The following is a 26394-nucleotide window of genomic DNA, read 5'->3' as shown; positions in this document are numbered from 1 at the left end:
GACCCCTGGGGAGCCCATTATTCCCCTGAGAGCTCCCCTAGGTTATTCCCACCCACTCCGAATTGACCTCCAACCTTGGAACACCCTCACACTTTCCCCACCTGTGGGGACTCCACAATTTTTCCCCTCCAAAGACCCCTCCCAAAACTGCCTCCTGACATCAGCGATGCTGTCACACCTTGGTGACTGCCTAGGCCACCACCTTTCCTGCCCCAAGCAACTCTGAGTCCCCATCATGACTTCCCCAGGTCTAAGGCTGTACTGAGTTTGCACAACGACCCCGACACACAAGGCTTCCTTCCCTCCAGCACTCCCTCAGAAATCCCACTCACCCTACAGGGGAGATGAGGTTCCACCGCCCCTAAAACGGTGCTTTCTGGACCCACAAAAGGCACCGCTGTCACACAGGGGCAACCCTATGAATCCCTCTCCAGATATCCTTAGGTCTTCCCCCAGGGGAGACACCACAGGCAGAGGACTCCTCTGAGAGGATCCTCAGAAACCATCCCCAAAGCCACCATCACAACCAGAAAGACCCAAGGAAGAAACGTGGCCACAAAACCCATCTCCACATAAACACTCCTCCCAGTGGCAGCTCTAGGGACCCCACTCATTGTCGCCTCACCCTATAGTGATCTCAAGATGCTCCCCCCAGGTTAAAGGGAAAAGAAAGGAAGAGTCCAGCAGAATTCCCACAGGAGAATCCATTTTCCTTTATTCATTATGCATTGGAGCTAAAGTGCAGGGCACGAAGGGTTTTATAGAAAATTTTAAGTTCATAGTATAGTTTTCCATGGAAACTTTAAAAATTAACAATGATAGAGATAATAGATAATAAACCCATTATGAGTACATTATCACTAGGTTTCAGCAATTCTCATTTTGCTGTTTAATTTCAATGATCAATTCCAAATATTCTAGGAGTTTTGTACATCAAATATAAGATACAGTATCATTAATTATGGAAGAATGTAAGTAACTCTATCTAACAAATGAAGATAAAAGAGAAAATATCATTATCACATCTAATAAAAATTTTAATATTTAAAATAGATTAATTCATGTATTCACCAAAGAGTAGACTCTACAACCACTGAAGGCTTTGCATGAAATGTTTTAACATGTTTCATCTAATATTTCATCTTCAGACACAAAATATCAATACACAAAAATATTCAATTATGTATACAGAGCCACAGATTATATTTGGAGGAGGAAATCACAAATCAACAGTGGGATATTCCAAACTGCTTTATTGTGAATGGTAAATGCAAGAGGCTGGGCACGGTGGCTCTCACCTGTAATCCCAGCACTTTGGGAGGCGGAGGCAGGCAGAATGAGGTCAAGAGATCAAGACTGTCCTGGCCACCGTAATGAAACCCGGTCTCTACTAAGAATATATAAATTAGCTGAGTTGGTGGTTCATGCCTGCAGTCCCAGCTACTTGGGAGGATGAGGCAGGAGAGTCACTTGAACCTGGGAGGTAAAGGTTGCAGAGAGCTGAGATCTCACCACTGGGCTCCAGCCTGGCCACACAGCAAGCCTCTGTGTTTTGGCATGACCATTGTGGGCCTGGGGGAAGATGAGCTGATTTCATCTCTCCATTTATAACCATGATGTGGGAGCGTCATTTCACATGCACAGATTCCCTCCAAAGACTAGATGAACAGGCCTGAGCTCCCATGGTACCTGGAGTAATGACAGCCTTGTCCCCATGCCATTCTCTCTTCCCATAGTTGTTGTTTCTGGTCATCGTGCATTCAGTGCCTCCATGGACAGAGATCCAAACCCAGGTCCTCTCACAAATCTGGAGCCAATTCTAAAGTTTTTTGAATTCTAGCTCAGCTCAGACTGTCACCTGCTTGGGACTGCGGGTGACTGTGGACTCTGGACTGGGATGTGCTGTGTCCATGTGACAGTCTTCCTCCCCAAGAGTTGTTCAAGAAGGTGGTGCCCTAGGAATGCCATCTGGACTCAGTGGAACAAGAAGGGCAGGTAGCACCTGGCACCCACTGTTCATGCCACCATCACCCAGCTTCACAGTGTGGTTATTTGAAGAAGTCTCTGCTCTATTAAAATCCTAATCAACAACAACAGCAACAACAACAACAACAACAATAAATATTTAATAAAAACATGAAGAAAGAAAATCCTAATTTTGCTGGTCTTTTTCAGCAGGAGAAGTGATATTTTGTAGTCCTTATAGCTGACAAGTCCAGGACCTTATAATGCTAATTTCTCTCTTTAAGATAAGATGGCATTAGTATGCTGAATCCTGATGAAATCCATGCTGATGATCCTTGTCATAGCAGCAGCATCTTGATGCAGATCTTTGTATTCACACGGCCGTGACATAGCCTAGGAAAGTCAATCAAAGAGAAAACAGGCACAATTTTTAAAAAGGCTCCAACATTTTTTAAAAGGCATCATTGATAAGAAGCCACACATACAGATTCCTTTAGAGGGTTCCCTTGCAGCGCTTTGGCTGAGGTTTACACTCGGCCAGGTTCTGAGGATGCAACTTCCTGTCCATTCACTAAGGTCGTCTCCTTTAAGAACTATGAAAAGACTGCCAGAGCCAAGAGGAACTTACTTTATAATTTTAAAATGGGGCTCATTGCTTGATGATACTGTCACATAAAAAATAAAATAGGGCTCCTAAAGATTTTAAGAGCATTGTGACAAGCTTGTAACAATATTACCTGTCACCTGTGCAGCATAATACTTTAACATAAGAAAAGTCAATTCTGAGGAAGATTCCATATACAAGAATAAAAATAACAGGGAAAAAGCACCAAAACACAGACTAGTTGGTACAGGTTTAGGTGATATCTGTCCCCATTTTTTTGATTTAAAATTTCCTATCACTCACTGTGACCTCCGCCTCCAAGTTCAAGCAATTCTCATGGCTCAGCCTCCTGTGTAGCTGGGACTACAGATGTGTGCCACCGCACCTGGCTAGTTTTTGTATTTTTAGTAGAGACAAGGTTTCAGCATGTTGGCCAGGCTGGTCTCGAACTCCTGGCCTCAAGAGAGCCACCTGCCTCAGCCTCCCAAAGTGCTGCGATTACAGGCATGAGCCAGCACACCTGGCCCTCAAGATCACTTTTTCTCCCCACTTTTTTATAAGACATGTTTTAGATGTTTTAAAAATAAGTAATGACTTTTAGCTAATTTGAAAATTTCCAATACTTTGTGTGCTAACAAAATCAGCTCTATCTATGTTGCACAGCAATGGGACCACATGGCAGGTATGGAGTTTGAATAGAATTATTACACAAGGCCTGAGTGGAAAAACGTATTATACTTATTATAGGTAAAACTAGAAAATTGTCTGAATTAATGTCATAATTATGTTCGACTTAAACTTAGATTTACACTTACATATATGTTCTAAATTTGGGTTAAATATGATGAATTGACCACAAATTTATTTTCTCTTCCTTCTTAAATCTCATGAGAATTAGTCACAAAATAAGCACTATACACAGGACCAGGAGGCAGGATTGACAGCAGATGATTCTGAGTCAATGTTGCAAGGTGACAAGCAGATAGAGGAGTAGTAACTGACATGAAAACACAACCCTAGTGCCCACTTGAACAGAAACAAGCAATCCTGTGTATTTTGAAGAACCCAACACAGTCTCCAAAATCAAAGTGCATGGTACCTGGGAAGGTAGGGTGAAACATACAAGAGAGCTGGCAAGGTTAATAGTAAATCTGCGGTTAGAGCCCCAGGTCCACCTGTCCTCCCATCTTATAAGGAATGTGGATGTGTATTCTCTGGATATATTATACCTGAAGGTTTCTGAGCTCAGACCTACCAGGACTAAAACCTGGGAAATGGGAGTAAATGACACACACAAAGTGAAACTCCACCTTGCTTCCCAACCCTGCTTCTGGAAAGCCAGCAGCCATGTTTGCACTGCCCAGGCAGAAAATTGGGAGACCCTTCTTGAAAGAAAACTGAACCATGGCAAAGAAAATACCCTCATTCCCTCATATAATACACTGATGTCCCTCAAAGGAAAAGCTGCCTCGACATCCAAATCCCTACAGTGAGACCCCCTCAGTGAAAAAAGGTCCTGCTTTCAATGAAAGAAAGCCAAAGACCACCACACATTTGAGCAAAGCCTCCAATGAAAGATCAAAACAACACGAAAAAAGAAATTCCTGGGACCAGTAAAATTTCAGGAGCAAAACTTTTTTACAAATCTTAAAACACCCTTAAGGAGATTTTAAAAAATTCAATAGAACAGTTAGCATGGACAGTCAAAGAATCTCTAAGAACAGAACAAAAGACAAACTGGAAAATCAGAGGTGAAGAAATTACAGATCAATGCAGAAATACTGGTCTAAGAGGTCCAACATCTGAATCATTAGACTAAAATAATAACAAAACAGAGCACACAGAAAAATTCTCTAACTTTTATTGTAGACTTAATGGTCACAATAAAATAAAAGGTCCATACCAAGCTCTGTGATACAATTTCAGAATTTCAGGGATACAGAAGGTCCTAAAAACTTGACAGATGGAAACATTGATTACATATGACGTATCACACAATGGCAATACTTTCAAAAACAGTATAATAAAAATGCAATAGAAAAATGTTTTCAAGCCATGACATTTAGTTTTCATTCTAGAATTTTATACTCTATATCAAAGGAGGGGTTTTAAGAAAGCCCAGATCTCTAAACATGTGTGTACATGAGCCTTTCCTCAGAAACTGCACTCCAGCACCACTGGGGAATAACAAAAGGCAGAGGGCAATGCACAGTCTAGGACTCAGGGACCCAACATTAGTGGTCCCAGAAGATTTCAGAGAGAGCTCCCGGGCCAACAGGTGCAGGGCAGCCTAGGAAAACACAGTCTATCCTGAGGATGATAATGAAAGGCCAAGTAAACTTGCTTCAAGAAAAAAACATGGAATGTATTTTTTAGTAAATAAAACACATTTTTGATAGGCGTGTGACACATGTTACAACTCTTGGGGAAGAACAGTCATTAGAGAGCCAAAGGAATATAGTCAGAAAATCAATTCCACACACACACAAATGAAGGATGTGAAAACAAAGAGACCAGCTGGAGGCTAATGGTCATTATTTGGCTTTATGAGCCATCATGGGCTAGGAAAAGGGAGGTTATCTGGGAGAAGTGCAGAAGTGTTCAGGTTTCAGAAATATTTAAGAGAAAGAATGAAGGATGTACAAGGAGGAGGCACACTCAGAACATTACATGACTCAGCAGTGAATATGATGTGCATAGTCATAATCATGTAAATATCACTTCATGATTTAATTAAAAATGTGTTACAGGTGGAAGAAACGGGGAGGGAAATAAGGGCGCAGTGGAGTGAGGATGCTGCACTTTCAGCTGCTATGACAGGGAGTCAGCAGAAAGTGTTGAAGAAAATGGACTTTGCTATTTTCCATTTGATTTCATTTTAAAAGATTAAATATTTAAGGCAGATCTTTATATCACAACCAAATAATTTAAATTTAACATAAATGTCAGACAGCCCTAAAAATGGGCACAGTAAGTTAAAGACTTTCCTGCATAAATCTGACACTTAGGAAAATAGAAAAGAGTTAGAAAATTCACCAAGAAAGGATCATGCTAACAGCACTGGGTCCCTGTTACATTTCTAAGGAATCATGACAGATAGACTTTTAATTTAAACAATTAATTTAACTTTTCAAAAGCTTACTTACAGAATATAGGCGAAAGCTTCTCCTCTTTCCTTGCACTAAAAATAAAAATATAACTAATCAATTCTGGTATAATAAAATAGCATAGAATAAAAGTACTTGCTAATCATCTGACCATCACTATATAAAACAAGATAAATCTGATTATCACCATATATAAAAAATCAATTTAAAAAAATTTTTTAATTTAAGCAAAATTTAACATTTAAATAATCTGGCATGATGAATCTCATAATGTAAAATTTAAAAACACAGTTTTACTTTTTGACCTAACACATATTCTCTTACGATCAAATGAAAGAATCCCCATGTACATAAGGAAAGGCAAAACAAATTAGGCAATGTGTGTGCCCTCCAAATCTCATGCTGAAATGTAATCCCCAGTGTTGGAGGTGGGGAAGTCTTTGGATCATGGGGGCAGATCCCTCATGAATGCCTTAGCGCCATCCCCTTGGTGATGAGTGAGTTCCTGCTCTGAGTTCATACAGGAACTTCTTGGGGTGTTGTTGTTACTGTTGTTGTTGTTTTCTTTATGTATGAAGAAAAAGGCATAAATCTGTGACTACTACACTAAATCATGTGGCCAATTAATTGTGTTGGTAAAAAGTCACCAAATGTGTAAACACAAAGTCTGTATGTTTCCATAAACAGTGACAACTAAAGGAAATTATATCACATATGAAAATAAGACAAGGAAATCTATGAAAAGTTGAACTTTTTAACTAATATCTGAGTTTCTCTAAATACTTTCTGTAATACACAAGACAGAAAAGTTGTAGGTTTTCCTTGAAGGCGGAAACAACATTGTCTCATCGCTCATTTGATACCTTCTCAGGAAGAGTGTGCTTGCCCTTGGATGGTCAGAAGCAGTATCTGTAGCAGAAGAAGAGGAAACAATGTTATAAGTGAGGTGAGTAGAAAAGATTCTTTTTAAAGCTACATAACCATTTGCATCACAGTCTTGAGAAAAGTTCTTAGTAATAAATGTCAAGAAAATAAAGGCACCAATGTCCCAATTCTACTGGAGAATGCAAAAATCACAGGATCTCTCCATGCATGTGGAATAAAACCAGGAAGGGGCTGGGACTTCTTTTTCAAACTTGCACCTAAATAAACAGATGCAACTTTTAGATGAATCACATGCATGCCCTCCTCCCTCTACTTATCAAATATAACCACCTTCCTCTAGGCTGCTATTACCAGCACCTTTCAGGGAAAATCTCAAGCAGTAAGAGGCTGTGGTCAATTACTGTGGTCAGACACCTGCTCAATATTTCAGATGTCTTAAAACAAAGAGCTGTTTGGGGCAAAAACAATTTTTTAAAAAGACAAAGTCTCACTCTGTTGCCCAGGCTGGAGTGGTGCAATGGTGAGATGGAGCCAGCAGAACTCAATGAAGGCTCAAACTTCTGGGCTCAAGAGATTCTCTTGCAGCTGGGACTGTGGGTGCAAGCCACCATATCTGGCTAATTATAAACCATTTTTTTGTAGACAGGGTCAAATGAGACATACCTATAAATGTGTTATAAATCCCCAAAAATGATATGAAGAGTCTATTTTGGGCCGTCATCCAACACTACCCATCTGCTACCTGGTGTGTGAAAGCACTCAGAGGCTTACTTTACACCACCGAATAAGGAAAAGCTTTCACAAGTACTGGCATGCTTTGTGTATAAAGGCACAATTCATTCACATACTATCTTTGTTCATTCTTTCACCATTTTTGAATATTCTGAGAGAACAATACCTTTCAGCTACAAAGTCACATTTATCATGAAGCTTAATTATTCTAACATTTAAATAAAGTAAGAGGCCAACCAAAGTAAACAGAAGAGCTGTAAGACACTTCCTCTACAGCAATGAAATCTGTAGCATACATTTTCTATTTGGAAAACTTAGCTTTTGGCCAGCCTGGGGTTGAGAAAAGAACCAGAACTGGGCATTGGGGTAGGGAGGAGGAAAGAAACCTCCAGATGCAGCAGGAAGAAAGAATGAAGGGTGGGGGCAGGCACGAGGCAGGGCCAGTCCTCCTGCCTGGTACATGGGCCTGGGAAAGCTGGCTAGGGGCAGGAGGGAGGAGCCGGAGGCTGTGGATGCCTCTGGGGTGGGGGAAGGGGTGAGAACTGATATCAGTGTCAGCCAGAGGCGTGCCTGAGGGCAAACAGTTTCATTCATCTCCTTACCTTTGGGCATCTCCTGGTCGCTGATGTGCTGCAGGTCATGGCCCTCACCGGCTCCCAAATCCCACAGGGCAGGCTCCACAGCAGTAGGGCCTGGTGCTTCCACCACCTCCCACTCTATTGGTTCTGCCCCATGCACCCCATTCTGGCTCTGCTTGGGTCTGGCATTGGGGAGCTCCATGATCCCTCTGCCCGGCCTCTGCTCCTCTCTGCCTTGGTCTGCACTTATGCTTGACACTGCCTTATAGATGTCATCGCAGCTGCCAGACACCACCCCACACAGCCAGCTCGGGCCCCAAATGGGTCTGGCACTGGTGTTGGACATGTTCCTTCTGTCTTGGCCCGCACCTATGCTTGCCATCGCCTCACTGATGTCAGAGATGGACAGATCCTCAGACAGCCTACGCAGACCTCGCCTGCAGCGAACTTTGGGGCAAAAACAACCCAGCGTGTTCCCCATGGGGCACGTTGGCTCCTCTCCAGCAACTTAGACCTTCCCTTGCCTCCCAGTCTGCAGAGTTCAACACTTCACCTCTTTCAAACACAGGCACGCTGGCAGGGCCAGCCCCTGGCTATGGGGCTGCACCCCACTAACAGCTCACGCCCCGCCTCAGCTGCCTCCCCTGAGATGACTGGTCTTAAGGGAACCTGCTTTATTTAAAATGGGTCTAGATACAACAAGCCTGAGAGCTGAGATCGCGGAGAAGACAGCACAGAGGGAGTTCCTCCTTCCGCTGCTTTCTACCAACTGAAGGAGGTTGCCCTACCAACCACCAGAGTTCCAACCTTGTGCCCAGGAACCAATCAGCAGAGTCTCCTCTATGAGGCACCCCCACCCCCACTGTGATGTGGGAGCCCAGGCACATGGCTCACCAGGCCCCACCCTGTTGGCAGCCCCGCCCACACCTTTCATTCATTGCTGGCTGCTGGGAGCTTTCAGGTTTCTCCACTGTGATGACGTTCCTAGAGATCATCACCTTACAATGAATTATACCAAAATTACTGTAACCACATCTGCTTCATGCGTTATCTCATATCCAAAGAACTCCCTTTCCCCTGTGGCCTCTGAGTTCTTGCAAACTAAAAAGAAGAGAGAGTAAGTTTTTGCAGTTGCCTTCAGAGAAAGCATTGCCATGAACTAAGTGTACTCTGTGATGACAACTTACATTTTCAATACATATTTATTCAGTTTACATTTTTAAAAAATTACACACATATTCAATCAAACTAACGAGAGTAGTAAGGGAAGTTTTCTAAAATTTATACACTAAGTACATCACATTTTTCTAATTTTCACTTGGACAGAGCAACTTAGAATCTATGGTTTCAACAAATGAAAAGGCTTATGTAAAAGAAAACTGGGCCAGCCAGGGTGGCTCAATCCTGTGACTCCAGCACTTTGGGAGGCTGACGTGAGTGGATGATTAGGTCAGAAGATCGAGATCATCCTGGTTTACACGGTACATTTTGTTTTGTTTTGTTTTGGAGATGGAGTCTCACTCTTATTGCCCATGCTGGAATGCAATGGCATGATCTCGGCTCATCACAACCTCAGCCTCCTGGGTTCAACCCTCCCAAGAAGCTGGGATTACAGGTATGCACCACCACACCTGGCTAATTTTGTACTTTTAGGAGAGCCGGGGTTTCTCCATGTTGGTCAGGCTGGTCTCTAACTCCCCACCTCAAGTGGTCCACCACCTTGGCCTCCCAAAGTGCTGGGATTACAGGCATGAGCCACTGGTCCCAGCCATTGCCACTTTTAACTAGTAATTACCAAGTAAAAGTACTGGGAGCTGCTTTGTGACTGTGGGGATTTATGGAATCTTTCTCATGCTTGGTTTGTCTAAGAAATATGAATAACTCAAATTTTATAGACTTGTTCTAAAAATTAAATGAGGGAAAACTAATACTTCCCCCTCCATATATTGAACACTTACAAAATGACAGGCATTGTGTCTACATTTTTACACATGTACCATATGTAAGCCTCATAACAACCCCATGTTTTATAGATGAGAAGACTGAGACTCAGAGGACTTGAAAACAAATTCACTAGCGTGTAGTAATGAAAGATGTAACTGGGACTCAATCCAGTTCCATCTGACCCCAAAGGTGGTGCATCTTAATGAAGCCCAAGTTATACCCTGCACTTGTAGGTACTCAAAAGTACCTACCCTTTCTACCTCCTTATGTGTGAATTTCAGTGGCTTTCACAACCTCAGAACAACCCCACACACCCTCCCAAGTTGCCTTCCAGTGGTTCCCTTTCTCTTGGGGATGGTTAGGAATCTGCATATTTAGACGACTTCTTCAAGCATTTCCTTATAAACATGTATGGATAAAGGAATAAACCTTTCTAGGCCATAGGTTACTGACTGTGAATTGTCTAGCTTATTAATTGTGAATTTATTTGTAATGTATCTTATTACATGTAAAATAAAATCACAGGATCCACTGAATTTGTGCAGAAAGGTTTCATACTATACTGCAGGAACATCTTAGTGACTACAGAGGAAGACCAGCCCAAACACACAAAGCAAGAGTCCCTCCAAAGACCAGGTGTGTGGTGGCTCTTGCCTATAATCTCAGCAATTTGGAAGGCCAAAGCAGATGGATCGCTTAACGCCAGGAACTTGAGTCCAGGCTGGCCGACACAGTGAGACCCAGTCTGCATAAAAAATTACTTTTTATTATTATAATAAAAAAGAATAACTCTGACATTGCTTTAGGATAGAGAGCTCTGGTCTAGAACTCAAGATAAGGAGTTATGAGTCCCAATGTGGCTACTTAACTACCGTTGTGACTTTGGGCAGGTTATGTAATAACTATGATTCTCAGCCCTTTCTTTGTAAATTATCAGCATTGGAATAGATGCCTTTAAAAAGCCCTGACCAGCTCTAGAATTCAATGATTCTGTATCAGTGGATGCTTGTCAGAACTACAATTTACTTGTCTGGTGATTAGTAACATTTGCTTTGAATTTTTTCAAAAGCTTTATTCACCTACCAGTTGGGTTATTAAAAGGTATCTCAGAAAAATAAGGCACTTTGGCTTTCCTTTCTATAAACAGTTTCATCAAACACTGTCTGTTACATCAGAAATCAACGTGTTCTGTCTACCTTGTCTCTGTTATCTCCAGAATCAATTTTCCTTATCTTCAATTAGTCTTAGTGTGACATGTAACAGAATCAAAAGTTTCTCACTATTATCTCAAAAGCATGTTTCTTTTTTGATTTTTTTTTCACAGAACCCAAGTCTTCCTCTGTTGCCTAAGCTGGTCTCAAACCCGTGGCCTCAAGCAATCCTCCTGCCTCAGCCTCCCAAAGGTATTATGGGCATGAGCCACCATACCAAGCCTGAAAATCTGTTTCTTAAGTAGTAATGTGGAATACATAACATCCTTAAATATGCCACAGCCTTCTCCAACTAAGCCAAATTGTTTAAAAGTTCTATAATATTTAAGATTCAGGATACTATATTTCAATCTCCCCTAGAAACAATGTATTAAATCTTAGAATACATGTGCCATAACCTCACTTTTATGACAAATAGTGAAATATTTCATGAGCTTGGTAGAATAATTGAAATAAAGTGGTAAATTTAAAAAATTAACATATATATCCTGCATTTGATTCAATTATGTATGTCAGAAATAGTAACTTAGACTCAGATATCCAATTCCGTTAGTAGATATTTCAAGCCACAAGATTTAACAATAAACAACATTGGGTCTAGGTAACAATCCCCAGCTGGTTCAGGGAAGCTCTAGCCCTGTGTGGTACTATGGTGTAAAGATAGTGTCACTTTTCACTGTCAGAGAGGGATGGCCTATCCCTGAAAGTAGGATGGAGTCAGTCTCACTGCACCTTCATGACCCATCATATTTACCAAACTTTACATTTCTTTCCTAAGTTAAATACACATCATTTTGGGAGAAGACAGAGCACTACATGATATTAAATACTAACCAAATAATCATACAAAGAAAAACACATAAATAATCAAAACATTCAACTGCTGAAACACAGCAACATTAAGCCACCTCGGTTTTCTTTTCCCAATGCTCGCAACACCCCCAATCCATCATGTTATGAAAACGTGGGAAACAACACCTAGTGTGACATGGGGAAGTTACATCTCAACACCCTGGAAAACAGTGAGCCAAGACTGTGCCACAGCACTCCAGTCTAGAGACGAGACCAAGACTCCAAGAAAGAAAAAAACCTCAACAAAATACGAGACCAAGACTCTAAGAAAGAAAAAAACCTCAACAAAATACTGAGAAACCAAATTCAGTAACACATCAAAAAGTTAATCTATTGTGATCAAGTAAGCTTTATTCCTGCAAGGCTGGTTCAGCATATGCAAATCAATAAATGTGATTCATCACATAAACAGAACTAAAAACAAAAACCACATGATCATCTCAAAAGATGCAGAGAGGCTTTCCATAAAATTCAGCATCTATCATGTTAAAAATCCTCAAAACACTAGGCATTGAAAAAACATATCACAAAATAGTAAGAGTCATCTATAACAAGCCCACAGCCACCATCATACCAAATGGGCAAAAGCTGGAACCATTCCCCAGAGAACCAGAACAAGACTAGGATGTCAACTGTCATCCTATTCAACACAGTACAAGAAGTCCTAGCCAGAGCAACCAGGCAAGAGAAAGAAAGAAAAGCCATCCAACAAGGAGAGAAGAAGTGAAATATCTCTTTTCACAAACAATGTAACAATATGATTCCATACCTAGAAATCCCTTCAGTCCCCGCCCAAAAGCTCCTAGGACAGATAAATAACTTCAGTTGTTTATCAAGTCTCAGGATACAAAAGCAATGTACAAAAAGTGGCATTTTTTTCTCTCCAAGGTTATGGAGAAAAAGGAACATGTATATCCTGCAGGTGGGAGTGTAAATGAGTTCAACCATTGTCAAAAACTATGTGGCAATTCTTCAATGGCATTCCTCAGTGGCAATTCTATACACCAACAATGTTCAAGCTGAGAGCCAAATCAGTTCTGCAACCCCATTCATAACAGCAACAAGAAGAATGAAATATCTAGGAATACAACTAACCATGGAGGTGAAAGATCTCTACAGTGAGAATTATAAAACACTGCTGTAAGAAATCGGAGATGATGGCTGGGTGCGGTGGCTCTCGCCTGTAATCCCAGCACTCTGAGAGGCCGAGGCAGGCAGATCACATGAGGTCAGAAGTTGGAGACCAGCCTGACCAACATGGAGAAACACCATCTCTACTGAAAATACAGTTAGCCAAGTGTGGTGGTGCATACCTGTAATCCCAGCTACTCGAGAGGCTGAGGCAGAAGAATCACTTGAGCCTGGGAAGTGAACGTCGCAGTGAGCTGAGATCATGCCATTGCACTCCAGCCTGGGCAACAAGAGCGAAACTCCATCAGGAAGGAAGGAAGGAAGGAAGGGAGGGAGGGAGGGAGGGAGGGAGGGAAGGAAAAAAAAGAAAGGGAGGAAGAGAGGAAGGGAAGGAAGGAAGCAAAAAGAAAGAAAATAGAAATAAATAAATAAATAAATAAATAAATCAGAGATGATACAAACCAATGGAAAAACATTCTATGCTCATGAATGGGAAGAAATAATGTTAAAATGGCCTTACTGCCTAAAGTAATTTACAGATTCAATACTATTATATCAAACTACCAAGTCGTTTTTCACAGAATGAGAAAAGAAACTATTTTAAAACTTATATAAAACCGAAAAATAGTCTGAATAGCCAAAAATATCTTACCACCAGGACATACCATTCTGGCCATAAACTATAGCAAAGTTTTCAAGACCAAGTGTCCAAAAGCAATTGCAACAAAAACATAGACACATGGGACCTAAGTAAGCTAGAGAGATTATGCTCAGCAAAAGAAACTATCAACAGAGTAAGCAGACAACCTGCAGAATGGGAGAAAATTTTTGCAAACTATGCACCTGACAAAAGCGTCATCCAGAATCTATAAAGAAATTAAACAAAATTATAAGCAGAAAACAAACAACCCCATTAAAAAATGGACAAAAGACAAGAACAGAGACTTCTCAAGAGACATTCATGCAGCCAACAAGCATATGAATAAATACTCAACTTCTCAAATCACTAATTATTAGAGAAATGCAAATCAAAACCACAATGAGGCACCATCTCACACCAATCAGAATGGCTAGTAATAAGAAGTCAGAAAGTAACAGATGTTGGTGGGGCTGCAGAAAAGAGAAAACTTACACAGTGGGCTGGGAATGTAAATCAATTCAGTCATGGTAGAAAGCAGTTTGAAGATTTCTCAAAGCACTTAAACAGAACTACCATTTGACACAGCTATCTCATTACTGGGTTTATACACAAAGGAACAGAAATCATTCTACCAAAATGACATATGTCCTTGTATGTTTATCACAGCACTGTTCACAATAGAAAAGACATGGAATCAACCCAGAGGCGCATCAGTGGTGGACTAGATAAAGACGTGTAGTACATACACAATGAAACACTATGCGCCACAAAAAAGAATGAAATTATGGCTTTTTCAACAAAATGGATGTAGCTGGAGGCTACATCTACCAAATTAATCAAGCAAATTAACACAGGAAGAGGAAACAAAAACCACATATTATCACCTGTAAGAGCTAAACACTGACTACACATGGGCAAAAAAGGGACCAGTCGATACTACACAGGGTGCCTGTGTGAGAGGAGAGGGTGGAAAGGGGTGAGGACTGAAAAACTACCTATACCTGTCAGGTACTATGCTCACTACGTCAGTGACTAAATTGTTTTGCCACCAAACCCCAGCAACAGGCAATTTACCTACATAACAAAGTTGCACATGTGCCCCCTGAAACTAAAATAAAAATTGAAACAGAAAAAAAGTCAGTATTATTAAGATACTTAGTAAACCACAAGTGTTTGGAAATCAAATATCAGACTTCTAAATAATTCATAAAGAAACAACGATCGAAATGAAATTTAGAATATATTTTGAATTGAAAAAAGACAATAAAAATCTGAAGTGCTAAAAAAAAAAAAAAAGATGGTTTTTACTCCTAAAATTCACATCTAAAAACACTGAAATTTCAACAGATGGTAATTGGCATGTGATTGGGCAAACTACTTCAAAGTTAATACAAAAATGAGAACCGATATAAAAATCACTTCTTTATTCTCTGGAAAGAAGAAAGCAACAGTGAGTGGAAGTCCACTTTTACCAGATACCAGATCATTTGACAACCCTACAGTACTGTGCTGGTACAAAACACATCCACAGCAGTAGTGTGGCAGTCAGACATGAAATATATAGGAATTCCAGAGATGACAAATGTAGCATTTGAAATCAGTAGAGAAAAGAACTGCTTTGAGAAATTTGGGTATTAACTGAAATGTGAAAAACAAATAATAATGAATTTCAAATAACATAAAAACTGAGATAAAATATAAAATCAGTACTGCAAAAAACTAAATTTGAAAAATAGTCATGCCTTTGATTCATAACATGAAATACAAATATCACGAAGTAAAAGATGGACAAATTTTACTACCTAAAAAAAATTTTTAGCAAACTATTGATAATGTTAAAAGACAAATAACAGACTCGAAGAAAATATTTACACGGTATATATAACAAAAAGGGAATATTCAGAATATGTAGAGCTTATTCAAGTAACTTGAACCTTGCAAACCCCAGTGGAAAATGAGTGAAGAATTTAAAGAGGAATTGCACAGAAGAAATAGTATACATCATGTATTAACAAGCGAGAAGATGCTTCATCTGTGTAACAGCCAAAATGTATGTAAAAACATAACACGGCATTCCCCCCATCTCCTTGGTAAAATAAAAATACATACGCACTTCAGAAAGTTATATGCCACTTCAGTATTTTTGCAATTAATTGATATTATTTTTGTTACACTAAAATAGCTGAAAAATAAAATGAGTCAAAAAACAGTATAAGAAAAAACATTGTAAATATGTACATAAAATAGTATGGGTAGGAGAAACCTAAGTAAGATCACAGAGGGAGAAGTTTAAGAGAAAGACTAATCAGTTTAACCATATAACAATGTAAAAATATTCTTTGCATTGAAGAACTCATAGAAGGCAAAGAACAATCAAGGAAAAATAATTTCCAAATAGACACCACACCGCAGTCTCCCGTGGTAAGGATTACTCTCAGTTCTACTCTGAAGTCTAACTAGATTTGTGGGTGTCTAGACTAATACTGGATTAGTGGACACCAGAAACTTCGAGACTAGTACACGCACACAAACTTCAACACTGAAGCCTGTTATCACACAGGGATCTTTTGACGTTTGCTAAAATTTAATGTAGCACCTGTTCCAGAGTGAGCCCTTAACTGATGTTGAGTCATAGCATAGTAGTAAAAAACTTTAGAATTAGGCCATAATGATTTCAAGGGCTTTGCATGATCTTTTTTTTTTTTTTTTCACTTAATTTAAAAATCTTGGCCCAGCACGGTGGCTCACGCCTGTAATCCCCACACTTTGGGAGGCTGAGGCAGGAGGATCACTCGAGGTCAGGAGTTTGAGACCAGCCTGGCCAACATGGTGAAATCCTGTCTTTACTAAAAATACAAAAATCATCCTGGTATGGTGGTGCACGCTTGTAATCCCAGCTATTTAGGAGGCTAAGGCAGGAGAATCACTTGAACCCAGGAGGCAGAGTTTGTAGGGAGATGGTACTGTGCCATTGCACTCCAGCCTGGATGAGAGAGTGAGGCTGATACTCAAATAAATAAATAAATAAATAATACAATAAAAATCTATATATTTATTTTAATTGTGTAATTACTTGCCATCATATCTGTCTCAGAACACTAATCAAGAACAACAAGAATAATAGAGATGATACGCTCTACTAATTAAGCAAATTTCCTTCTTTTCTTTGTGAAAACAATTGACTAAATTCTTCAGTTTTGGGTTTTTAGGAACAATTTCTACTAATTTATTTTCAGTGGAGTTTTGCAGAAGTCCCAAACAAAAAGACCAACAATGACCAATTTAATTAGGAAAGTACTAACTTTAACAAACTTCATTTTTTGATCAATGAAGACTCATTTTTAAATTTTACTAAACATTTTAGAATTAGCCTTGGATAATAAAAATAACAATATAGAGAATGTTTACTAACATATAAAAATTCTAAAGACTTGTTAGCTTAGAACGTCAATTTATTGTTGATCGAAGTTGCCTGATGAAAATAAACTTTAGGTAAACTTAAGACAAGTTTGACGCATTCTGTTTATAATCTTGTACCTCTGTTCTCATTCTAATTTGGCATGCTGCATAGTTGGGTTTTTTTTTTTAATTTCAGGTGGGTTGTGGCCACTCCTCTCCTCTCTGAAGTCAGTTGATCTTCCAGAAACCATTTTAGAATTTGCACAGCTGCATCTGGATCAAGCAGTTTGCTAAGAGGCATTTACACCTTTAAATCACAAAAGAGCTTATCTTCAATTGTCATAGCTAACATTGAATCTATGCCTAATGATGTAAGCAATGTGGATATTGGATTGTCTTTGAGTTTCATATTCATGAATTCTCTGGCAAAATAACTCATCGATTGATACTTGGGATGAAGAATGAGTAAAAACAATGTAAAACTCTTCCAGAAAATTAGAAAATTTAATTTATCTTGGAATTCTTTGTAGAAGTAAATTCTTTTAGATGGAACTTGGGGAAAGTTTTCCTGTAATTTCTTGAAATCAAATTTGATGGTACATTGTAGTCTGACCATTCTGCATTCTTCATTCTAATTTTCCAGCAACTTGCATTTTTTAAGTGTTCAGATGTTGACTTTCTCAATAAAATAATTACAACAGGACAATCTCCTTTTTGTATAATAAACATCACCATTTCAAATCCAAGGCCAGATAGCCCACTTAACATGGCTTGCTAAGAATTATTCCGAATCAAGCATGATTCAAGATATTAATGGATGTGGGATATTTGAAAAGTTAGTATTCCTCTGGCGGCTAAAATGCTTTGAAGATAATGTTTTTTCAGCAGTCATCCAAGATTCAAGGCTCCCTAGTTAATCGATTGTCCAGTGAGACCACAGTTTCTGTGATGGTAGCAGAACAGGTCCAGCAAGGAGTTAGCAGCAGCATAGTTGGCTTGCATTGCATTTTCAATTAAAGCAGAGACTGTTGAATAGCACTCAAAGTAATCAAGTTGCTGCCCTCTTGTCAAAAGATGAAACTGTACTACTCCATCTGATTTGGGGCTTAACACTCTCTCCACTCAAGAAGAGATGTTGAGAGCTTCCAGGGGCCCATCATCCAAGACTGTGACACTAAAACAATACACCTAAAATTTTACCCTGGAAAGATATTTTCTTTTTCTTTCTTTCTTTTCTTTTCTTTTCTTTTTTTTTTTTTTTTTGAGACAGAGTCTCACTTGGAAAGATATTTTCTATTAAACACACTCCCTTTTTCACCTCAGAATGAAAAGTGACATGACACTGTAGCCTGATCACTTTGCATTCTTCATTCTCATTTTCCAGCAACTTGCATTCCTTTCAAATACTCATAGGGTGGATATCTCAATGAAATAATCACAAAAGGCCCATCTCCTTGAACAGTTTAAAGGTCGTTCAAAAAATCTGAACATTGATCTACCATATCAACCATATCATCAAGCAATCTCACTGCTTCGTGTATACCCAAAAGAAAGGAAATCAGTTCATTAAAGAGATATCTGCACTTTTGTGTTTGTTGTAGCACTGTTTACAATAACTAAGATTTTGAAGCAACCTAAGTGTCCATCAACAGATGAATAGATAAAGAAAATGTGGTGCATGCTTGTTCTCACTCATAAGAGGGAAAACACATGGACACATAGAGGGGGACATCACACACCAGGACCTGTTGGGGGGTGGGGGGGCTAGTGGAGGGATAGCAGTGGGTGGCAGAAACGGGAGGGACAGCATTAGGAGAAATACCTCATGTAGATGATGGGTGATGGATGCAGCAAACCACCACGGCACGTGTATACCTATGTAACAAATCTTCACATTCGGCACATGTACCCCAGAACTTAAAGTATAATAACAGAAAAAGAAAAGAAAGAAAGTGTGGTACAGATATACAATGGAGTATTATTTATCCATAGAAAAATGAAAGCCAGTCATTTGCAACTAGATATTGGAACTGAACATCATTAAGTGAAATAAGCCAGGCACAAAGACCAACATCACATGTTCTCACTTATTTCTGGAATCTAAAAATCAAAACAATTGAACTCATGGACAGAGAGAGTAGAAGGATGATTACCAGAGTTGGGAAGGGTACTGACAGGGTAGGGGGAGGTGGGAATGGTTAGCAGCTACCAAAAAAATAGAAAGAATGACTAAAACCTAATATTTGCTAGCACAACTAGGCAACTACTGTCAATAATAATCATATATTTGAAAAAATATAAAAAGTGTAATTGGATTGTTTGTAACTCAAAGAATAAATGATTGAGGGTATGTGCTTATTTCACATTACATGCCTATATCAAGACATCTCATGTAACCCACAAATACTTTGTATTCACAAAAATTAAAAATAAAATATAAAAAAGGAATACCTTTTTTCTGTACAATAAACATCACCGTTTCAAATCCAAGGCTAGAGAGCTCCGCTTATACAACATACACTGTATTTGCCTTGAAGAGCTTCTCTTTTGCTCTATATACAGGTATTTGTAGAAGTTAACATTCTGGAACACTGAATTCTAACACAACAAGAGAGACAGACACACATGTGAGATACACTGACAGAGCAGGATTCACCAGTATATTCTGTTGAAACAGTGAGCAAGCCAAATTTGTCTTCCAAGTCATTGATTGTAGCCACTAAAAGGTCTACAGAACATCATCAGCGTTTCTGTAAAACCTGGCTAAGACTTAGAATGTGGACTTGAATGTGATTGTGATCACTATGTAATAATTGCTATAAAAATTCAGGTTGGTGTTGGCGGCATATGACTACAACAGTCAGATGGGGAGAGTCAGAGTGTTTCTTTGACAAGTTCTTCTAAAGGTGGCAGAAAATTTAATGCCTTTCAGTGTCTCCTTTTTGCCATAAACCCAGAAAGAGTGAAGGGCACTTGACAATCCAGATTATTTACTCGGCATCCAAGGCCAGAATTTACCTAGAATGAATTTTTACTTTGGGGAGAACATAGCAAGCATGCAGAGATGTTTGGCATTTTGCAATACTTGGGTGAGAATTTTCCAAGCTCTTATGAAGTATATGATGCACAAGGCCCATTTCTAAATACTGGAACCATCTTGCTGTGAAAGCACATGATGTCAGGGGTTAAGACCTTTCATGACACCATGCACAAAAACGTGTGGCAATGTGATCACCAGCCTTTCCCTCTTGAATGGCCTTGCACACGGCTGCTCCTGTACTGCTGAAGTCCAGTGCCTGCAGTTTATGTTTCCCCCTTGTGTCATCAGCCCAATACAAATTATTGTCAAAATTACACCCAGAGGTTCTAACAGGAAAATAATCTTCTGAGTAAATACAGATTTTATCAGTCTCAACTTCCAAAAATTGGTCATTGAACAGTGTGAGTTTGTGACTTTCTATTTTGGCTGTCACCTTTACTACATTGTAGGGGTCTGAGGTGTGCAGAGTGAACACCTCAGAGTTCTGGTTGCCCTTGTGAGGTTTGCTATTATAAACCCTTTCAAAGGACATATGCCCGATTGCAGAAATGACTATTGTCCCCTGACAATCAATATAGAATTCTGGATCATTCTTCCCCTTACTTTTCATAATAGCTTCTGCTAAGCCTGTGGCATTTTGTGGGATTATATCACATGTATCTATCATCTGAAATATGACGCAAGGCACTTCCATCAAAAAGGCTCTTGTCATGACAGAGAGAACAAATCCTAGATTGAAGTAACCCACAGTTCTTATTGTTCTGTAAGTGAGCACTGTCACAGAATAATCAACATTTTGGTCTTTTAAGGCCTAAATAAGTTGAAAAATGCCTCATATCCAAAATAAGTTGACATGCTTCAGGGCCCAAATAAGTTGAAAAATATCTCATGAAAATGCCTCAAAACCAAAATAAACTTAAATAAATGCCTCAATGAATAGATGTTGCTGGGATCGCTTCATTTCATTTTTGAATTATCCACAAGAATAAAACATAATGAAAGTCCTTGATTTCCAGTCTCATCTTATCATACACTGTCATCTCAGAATGTGGACTTGTTTCTCATTCCTGAAACCCAATATACTTAGAGTCGTGAGGCATATACTGAACCTATTCACAGAGGCACTTTGTCAGGGTTTCCAAGCACCTGAATTGTGATACTTGTTTCCACATGTTTCGTAGAAGTAACTTATCATTAGGTTGTGTTTGTTTACTATACATGAACATATCTGTTCAAATGTTGATAAAATGGAGCCATATTTGTTTGTAAAGAACCCACACATTTCAAAGTGGTCTTATGCAGACAGATTTGATGACCTTTATGTATATATTCATTTCCCTCTCCAAATTTTTAAAAACTATCAATTTGCCCTTCTTTGGTGGAAAAATAGCTTTCTCCATCTTTCTGTATCTTGTGGCCATGACAAATATCATTTGCAAAAAACAGTCTAACAACACTGGATATATATAATATTCATACATTACTCCCTGGATATCTTCATTGACCTTGCTTGTTGTTATGCCATTCTTTAGCTCATTGCAGAATAAAAAAATGGCTTTACCTATTTGAAAATATCATAGTAAAATCCAACGTAGAAGAGGCATTCAGAAAGTTCATCACTGTTTGAAATCAACTTACACTTTCTAACAACTCTAGAAGGCATCTTCTTTAACTTAAGAATTTTGCAGATGGCAACTGTATTAAAATTCTTTCTAGACATCTTGTAGTGATTATGGATTCACATCTTTGTATCTTGATAGAATCATTTTTAATCTCTCTTGTAAAGTCTAACACGATTTTGCAAAGCAATGGCTCACAAGGGAACCAAGTCTACTTGGACCTATTACATTAAGTTTAAAATAAACCATTTCTCAAGTTATCTAGAAATACTAAAAATAAACACCTTTTGCCTCAAAAATCTTCCCTGGCACCACATCTGCATTTGTACCATCTTTCATTGCCATCTTGCAAAATGATATATTACCTGATTTTGCTGGTAAAAAATTAAGCACATATATTTTAATCATGTTTAACAATTTACAGAAGTACTTTTCATTTTCTTTTTGTACACAGTGGCAGAATTTTACGATTCTGAAGCACTTAGACTCTCATCATCTTTTTTTGCGGAGAACTAAAACAAAACTAAATATATTATTTTTAAGATCAGCTACCTAGGATTTTTGTAATGTTTGTATTAATACAAGCATTTAATTTGTTCTCTTTTAAGCTATTTGGCTGAAATGATTTCTTAAAAACTTTAGATTTGCTCTTCAATGATGTGTTAGGACATGAACCCAGGTAAAGAAAGAAGGTTAAGGCCTCATTTCACATGGGTCTATTATTACTTTTCTGTGCATTAAGGAATTCATAAAAATACCATCAAAACCATAAGCCAAAATGCACTGACTGAATTTTTCAATAACAATGAGACACAAAAAACTAGTTACAATTTATTTTTGTTAAAACAAATTATTTAAAATTTTTGTATTTTGTCATTCTATGTTGCCCAGGCTGCAGTGCTAGAGTGCAATGGCTATTCAGAGGCACCATCGTCTCACACTACAACCTAGAACTCCTGGGCTCAAGTGATCTTCCTGCCTCAGCATCTAGAGTAGCTGGGACTATAGTGTGTGCCACTGCACCCAGTTTTTGTAATTTTCCCATAGTTGAAAACTGGTCAAACCTTAGATAAATTTCTTGAAATAAATTAAACATAGTTGAACTATTTTTTCCTTACCAATTCTATCATTGACACACCTTGTCATTATTAGATTCACCTTGAGATCCCCAAACTCCTACTATGAGTGAAGTCTCATGTTGATGTTACCTATCTGGGTTACCCAGAGTGTTCTTGTCTTCTTGGAAGAATTTGCCCAAAAGACCAATTAGTAAAGCAGGTAAAAGTTTTACTGGGGAAGTAAAAGTACACTTCAAGACAGGAGTGGGTTGATCCTGCTGTAAACATTCCTGGGACATTCTGCATTTGATCTTCCATGGTCTGGCTTCCTTCCTTGCCCAGTTCTCACCAAGGCTTGTGGGATCCTCCCTTATTGTGGTTAATGCACATGCACTGAACACAGTGATCAATACAAACCCACCCAATAGGGACATTGCTCATTACTGCCACCCAGGAAGGTCAAACAGTCATTAAATTTTATTCATTGCACCTGCGTGGCTCTCAAGAATTCTGCTTTTGCCTTTTTTTCTCCCTTATCAGGATCTAGTTAACCACATTTTGATAGTTTGATCATAGAGTGAGTACTGGGCATCTTAAGAGGTGTTCTGGGCTGTTCCTTCCAACATGGGCACCTCCCCTCCTGCCTGCTAATGTCTGACAAACTGCCTACTCTTACATTTACCTTAAGGAGTTGGGACTCAGAAATCTTTTGGGAAATGGGGTGGAGGTCATTCTTCTGTAACTATTTCCTGCTGAAAAGGGGTGTCAAGTGTCTTCTAGGTCCCTCCCCTTGCTTGCTGTCATGGTGAGAAGGTTTCAGACGTGGTTGTTGTCTCTCAAAACATTTCACACACAGTGTCCAGAGGAGACATGCAGAAATGTGGTTGTCCTCAAGGGTAGGAAAGAGGTTGAAATCCTTGTCACAAGACCATCTGAAGTCTGACAGCTTCTAGATGGGATGAAATAAACTTAGTAGATTCAAGAAGCGAGGCCCAGAAAGGAGAAGAAGGAAGATAGAGGTCTGGGGTCCCAGGAAGGGGAGGAGCCATAAGAATCAGAACCAGATGACACCCCAGGAGAGCCAACCCTCAGTAGTCCTTTCACAAAGGTGAGAAGCCTGGTTTATGAGATCTCTAATGTGCTCCTGAGCCTATCCTGATGTCTTAATCCAGATCAGCACTCTTCTCTAAGCATAGACAAGTTCCTCCCTGATCGGCAGCTAGCATGTCAAGACCTTTACCATGTTTGAGAACTATAGCTGTGAGATAACTGACTTGCCACTGTAACTCTGTTATAGCTCAAGCAGTGGTTTCTATCCCTTGAGCCAATTCCAGAGACAGGCTTTGGTAGGTTCAGCAGTAAGTGCCAATGTCAGCTATTCCCATCGTGGCACCTGTGGTGATGCCAAGCCCCTCCTTTTCCTGGAGGGGGTGTTTGTTCAGAGTAGTAAACTTGCAAGGAGTATTATGACTCATGGTGTAACAGGCCAAAGCATTACTAATTTACTTATCTTTATTCTTTTGGCTTTGCTTGAGAGGAGTCTGAGACCCTGGAGGGGCTCAAGGGTGCAGGTGTCTGATGGGACCTTTACAACTTCCTCTGCCAGAGATGAGTAATACAGCTTTATCATGGAGTATTGAAGCCACATGGTGATCCCCAGCATCATAACTGCTGTAGGAAGAGCAAAACATTGTAAGATCCTCTCCAAATAAGACTCAGTAGACAGTTTGAAGTGCCATCCTTCCCAGTCTTGATGATAACTTGAGTACTTACTTGGTGGGTATAAAATTTAGTCAGAGTTTTCAGGGTGTGAAAATGTCTTTTGGCCTAGTTTTTGAGCCCCCAGCTGAAACTGGGATAGGGAAGTAACATAATTAGTAAGTTGGCAAGTTTCAGTATCCAATAGGAAAGCAAACAAAGGGTTTTCCACATCATAACTTGAAAGAACTGAGTTGTAAGCTAGAGATGGGTATGTTCCTCAGCCTCAGTAGAGCAATATGTAGTAGCTCTGGTCAAGGCTTTGAGGTTTCCTTGCATAATTTTTCCAAGGTTTACTTGAGAGTTTGGTTAATATCTATCAACCATTCCAGAGGGTTGTGGATGCCTGGAGGAATGTAGAAAGTAACTGATCCCCAAGGTCTGAGAAACAAGTTGAGTAACCAGTGAGGTGAAGGATGTACTATTAACCACTTTGCAATGACCTGGGATGCCAAACCGGGGTAGAACCTCCTTGAGGAGGACCTTTACTATCCCCACTGCTTTTTCCATTCACATGGAGTAAGCATCTATCCAACCTGGGAAGGTGTCTAAAAGACCAGAAGATATTTAATACCTTGACAGGCACAAAGTGAGGTGAAGTCAAACTGCCAATTCTCCCTAGCATGAGTGCCCCTCCATTGGACTGTCTGGAAAAGAAAAGGAAGTTTGGCTCCTCATGCGATGTTTAATGTGCAAAGGGCACAAGCCCTGGAAAGCTTGTTCAACCCTCAAAAGATTTTTTTCTCCAAAAGAGCCATTTGCACAGTATTGAAAGCTTTTTCTTGCCAAAGTGGCAGGAGTCACGCAAAGCATAGCTAACTTCCCACTGAACATTTTAAGGCAGATGTAGGACCTTTCCCAATTGAAACCAGCCTCTGGAGCCTCGTGTTCCTGTGCCCACTCCTATTCCTCTGGTGAGTACAGGGGCTAATGGCTTTGGAACCTCAGTGGGAGGATAAATAAAAGAAGGCTGAGGATGCTCTTCTGGGAAATTTCCTATGCCATTTATAGGAGAATTATCCACTGAGGGGCTCACAAGATCCAAAGTGGCAGGGTCCAGTTTGTATTTTTGGCAGAGATTCTGGTCCTATTTTAGAGCCATAAAGGCCTGGACACAGGGCACATCTGACCATTTACCCTGTCACCAGCAAAGCAGGTCCAACTGCAAGCGGGTATGAAAATTAGGGCTACCATTTTCTGGCCAGCCTTCCTACAGTCGTAGAGGTTTGTATTGAGGCCATGTGCAGTTACAAAAGAAAGCTAATATCTTTTTCTTTAATGTCTGGGGATCAAACTTGTCCTAACTTTTGAGAATGCATTGAAGGGGAGAGTCCTACAGTGCGGACTGTTGAATGTCCATCTGAAAAACAGAGAGAAGTAAAGGCCAGGGGAGAGTGAACATCCTAACTCTCTGTCCATTCTCATCCATTGGGAAAGGGGGAGAGCATCCTCTCCATCCCTTTCCCACAGTAGGCCAGGCATCTCTGGCCTGTGAGGAGCTTCAGACTTCATGCACCCTTACTGCATGCTCCCACCCAAGCCTTGACCTCTTTCCCTCATTTGGTCTGTTGACCTCCCGCCCCCGGTCTATAGGTCTCACATCTAATTATAGATGACTGTGCCCAATTATAATTTTGTAGCCTTCTGTAATAATCCTCTGCATACAGTAAAAGCATGTCAAGGACAGTGGGGAAGGCCACAGACAAGTGGGAAGTCGACTGGTAAATCCCTAAGAATTCAGTGATAAGAACATGGAGAGAAGATTGGGTAATTAGCTACATCCAGATGACCCCTAGACCAAGACCATAGCACCTGAAATTTACCTAAATTTCATCTGGAGGTGGAATTAGTGCAGAGGAGATGGTGACAGA

At 39.7% G+C, this 26394-nt stretch overlaps 2 protein-coding genes and 1 long non-coding RNA gene across 4 annotated transcripts in view; 1 reads left to right on the top strand and 2 right to left on the bottom strand.

Annotated features, from left to right (window-relative positions):
- Positions 1 to 692: 692 nt before the first annotated feature.
- On the bottom strand, positions 693 to 19470 carry LOC144580533 (uncharacterized). Of its 2 annotated transcripts, XR_013530148.1 has the most exons (5): positions 18871 to 19470; positions 13192 to 13289; positions 6540 to 6585; positions 5716 to 5750; positions 693 to 2358 (listed from the first exon to the last, which is right to left on the bottom strand). XR_013530148.1 is itself a non-coding variant. In XM_078357679.1 (4 exons), the coding sequence occupies exons 1-4, from the start codon at positions 8350 to 8352 to the stop codon at positions 2339 to 2341; spliced, it is 558 nt and encodes a 185-aa protein (XP_078213805.1). In that variant the 5' UTR covers positions 8353 to 8642; the 3' UTR covers positions 693 to 2338. The 2 variants fall into 2 exon arrangements, 1 of the variants encoding a protein (XP_078213805.1); XM_078357679.1 differs by lacking the exons at positions 13192 to 13289; positions 18871 to 19470 and adding an exon at positions 7896 to 8642.
- Positions 8765 to 17375, top strand: LOC128930327 (uncharacterized). The gene is made up of 3 exons (XR_008478256.2): positions 8765 to 8988; positions 11140 to 11218; positions 17245 to 17375. It is a non-coding gene; the product is annotated as an uncharacterized LOC128930327 (long non-coding RNA).
- Positions 19471 to 19661: 191 nt separating the features above from the next.
- LOC108589347 (ankyrin repeat domain-containing protein 26) overlaps positions 19662 to 26394 on the bottom strand; it is a 92665-nt gene continuing 85932 nt past the window's right edge. Inside the window, exon 15 of the transcript XR_013530146.1 lies at positions 19662 to 24436. The gene's annotated coding sequence lies outside the window, so the exon portion shown is untranslated. The remainder of the gene's footprint in view (positions 24437 to 26394) is intronic.

This window comes from Callithrix jacchus, chromosome 20 (genome assembly GCF_049354715.1).
Source record: "Callithrix jacchus isolate 240 chromosome 20, calJac240_pri, whole genome shotgun sequence".
NCBI classification, from domain to species: domain Eukaryota; kingdom Metazoa; phylum Chordata; class Mammalia; order Primates; family Cebidae; genus Callithrix; species Callithrix jacchus.
This window is presented reverse-complemented; position numbering and strand designations above follow the sequence as displayed.

What these genes read in the sequence shown, in the direction of transcription:
- LOC144580533 (XM_078357679.1), bottom strand. Translation starts at nt 8,352, where the DNA reads ATGGGGAACACGCTGGGTTGTTTTTGCCCCAAAGTTCGCTGCAGGCGA. An exon ending in CGACCAGGAGATGCCCAAAG is followed by an intron (nt 6,586 to 7,895) that starts GTAAGGAGATGA and finishes CTTCTGCTACAG; the next exon opens with ATACTGCTTCTGACCATCCA. An exon ending in AGCACACTCTTCCTGAGAAG is followed by an intron (nt 5,751 to 6,539) that starts GTATCAAATGAG and finishes TTTTATTTTTAG; the next exon opens with TGCAAGGAAAGAGGAGAAGC.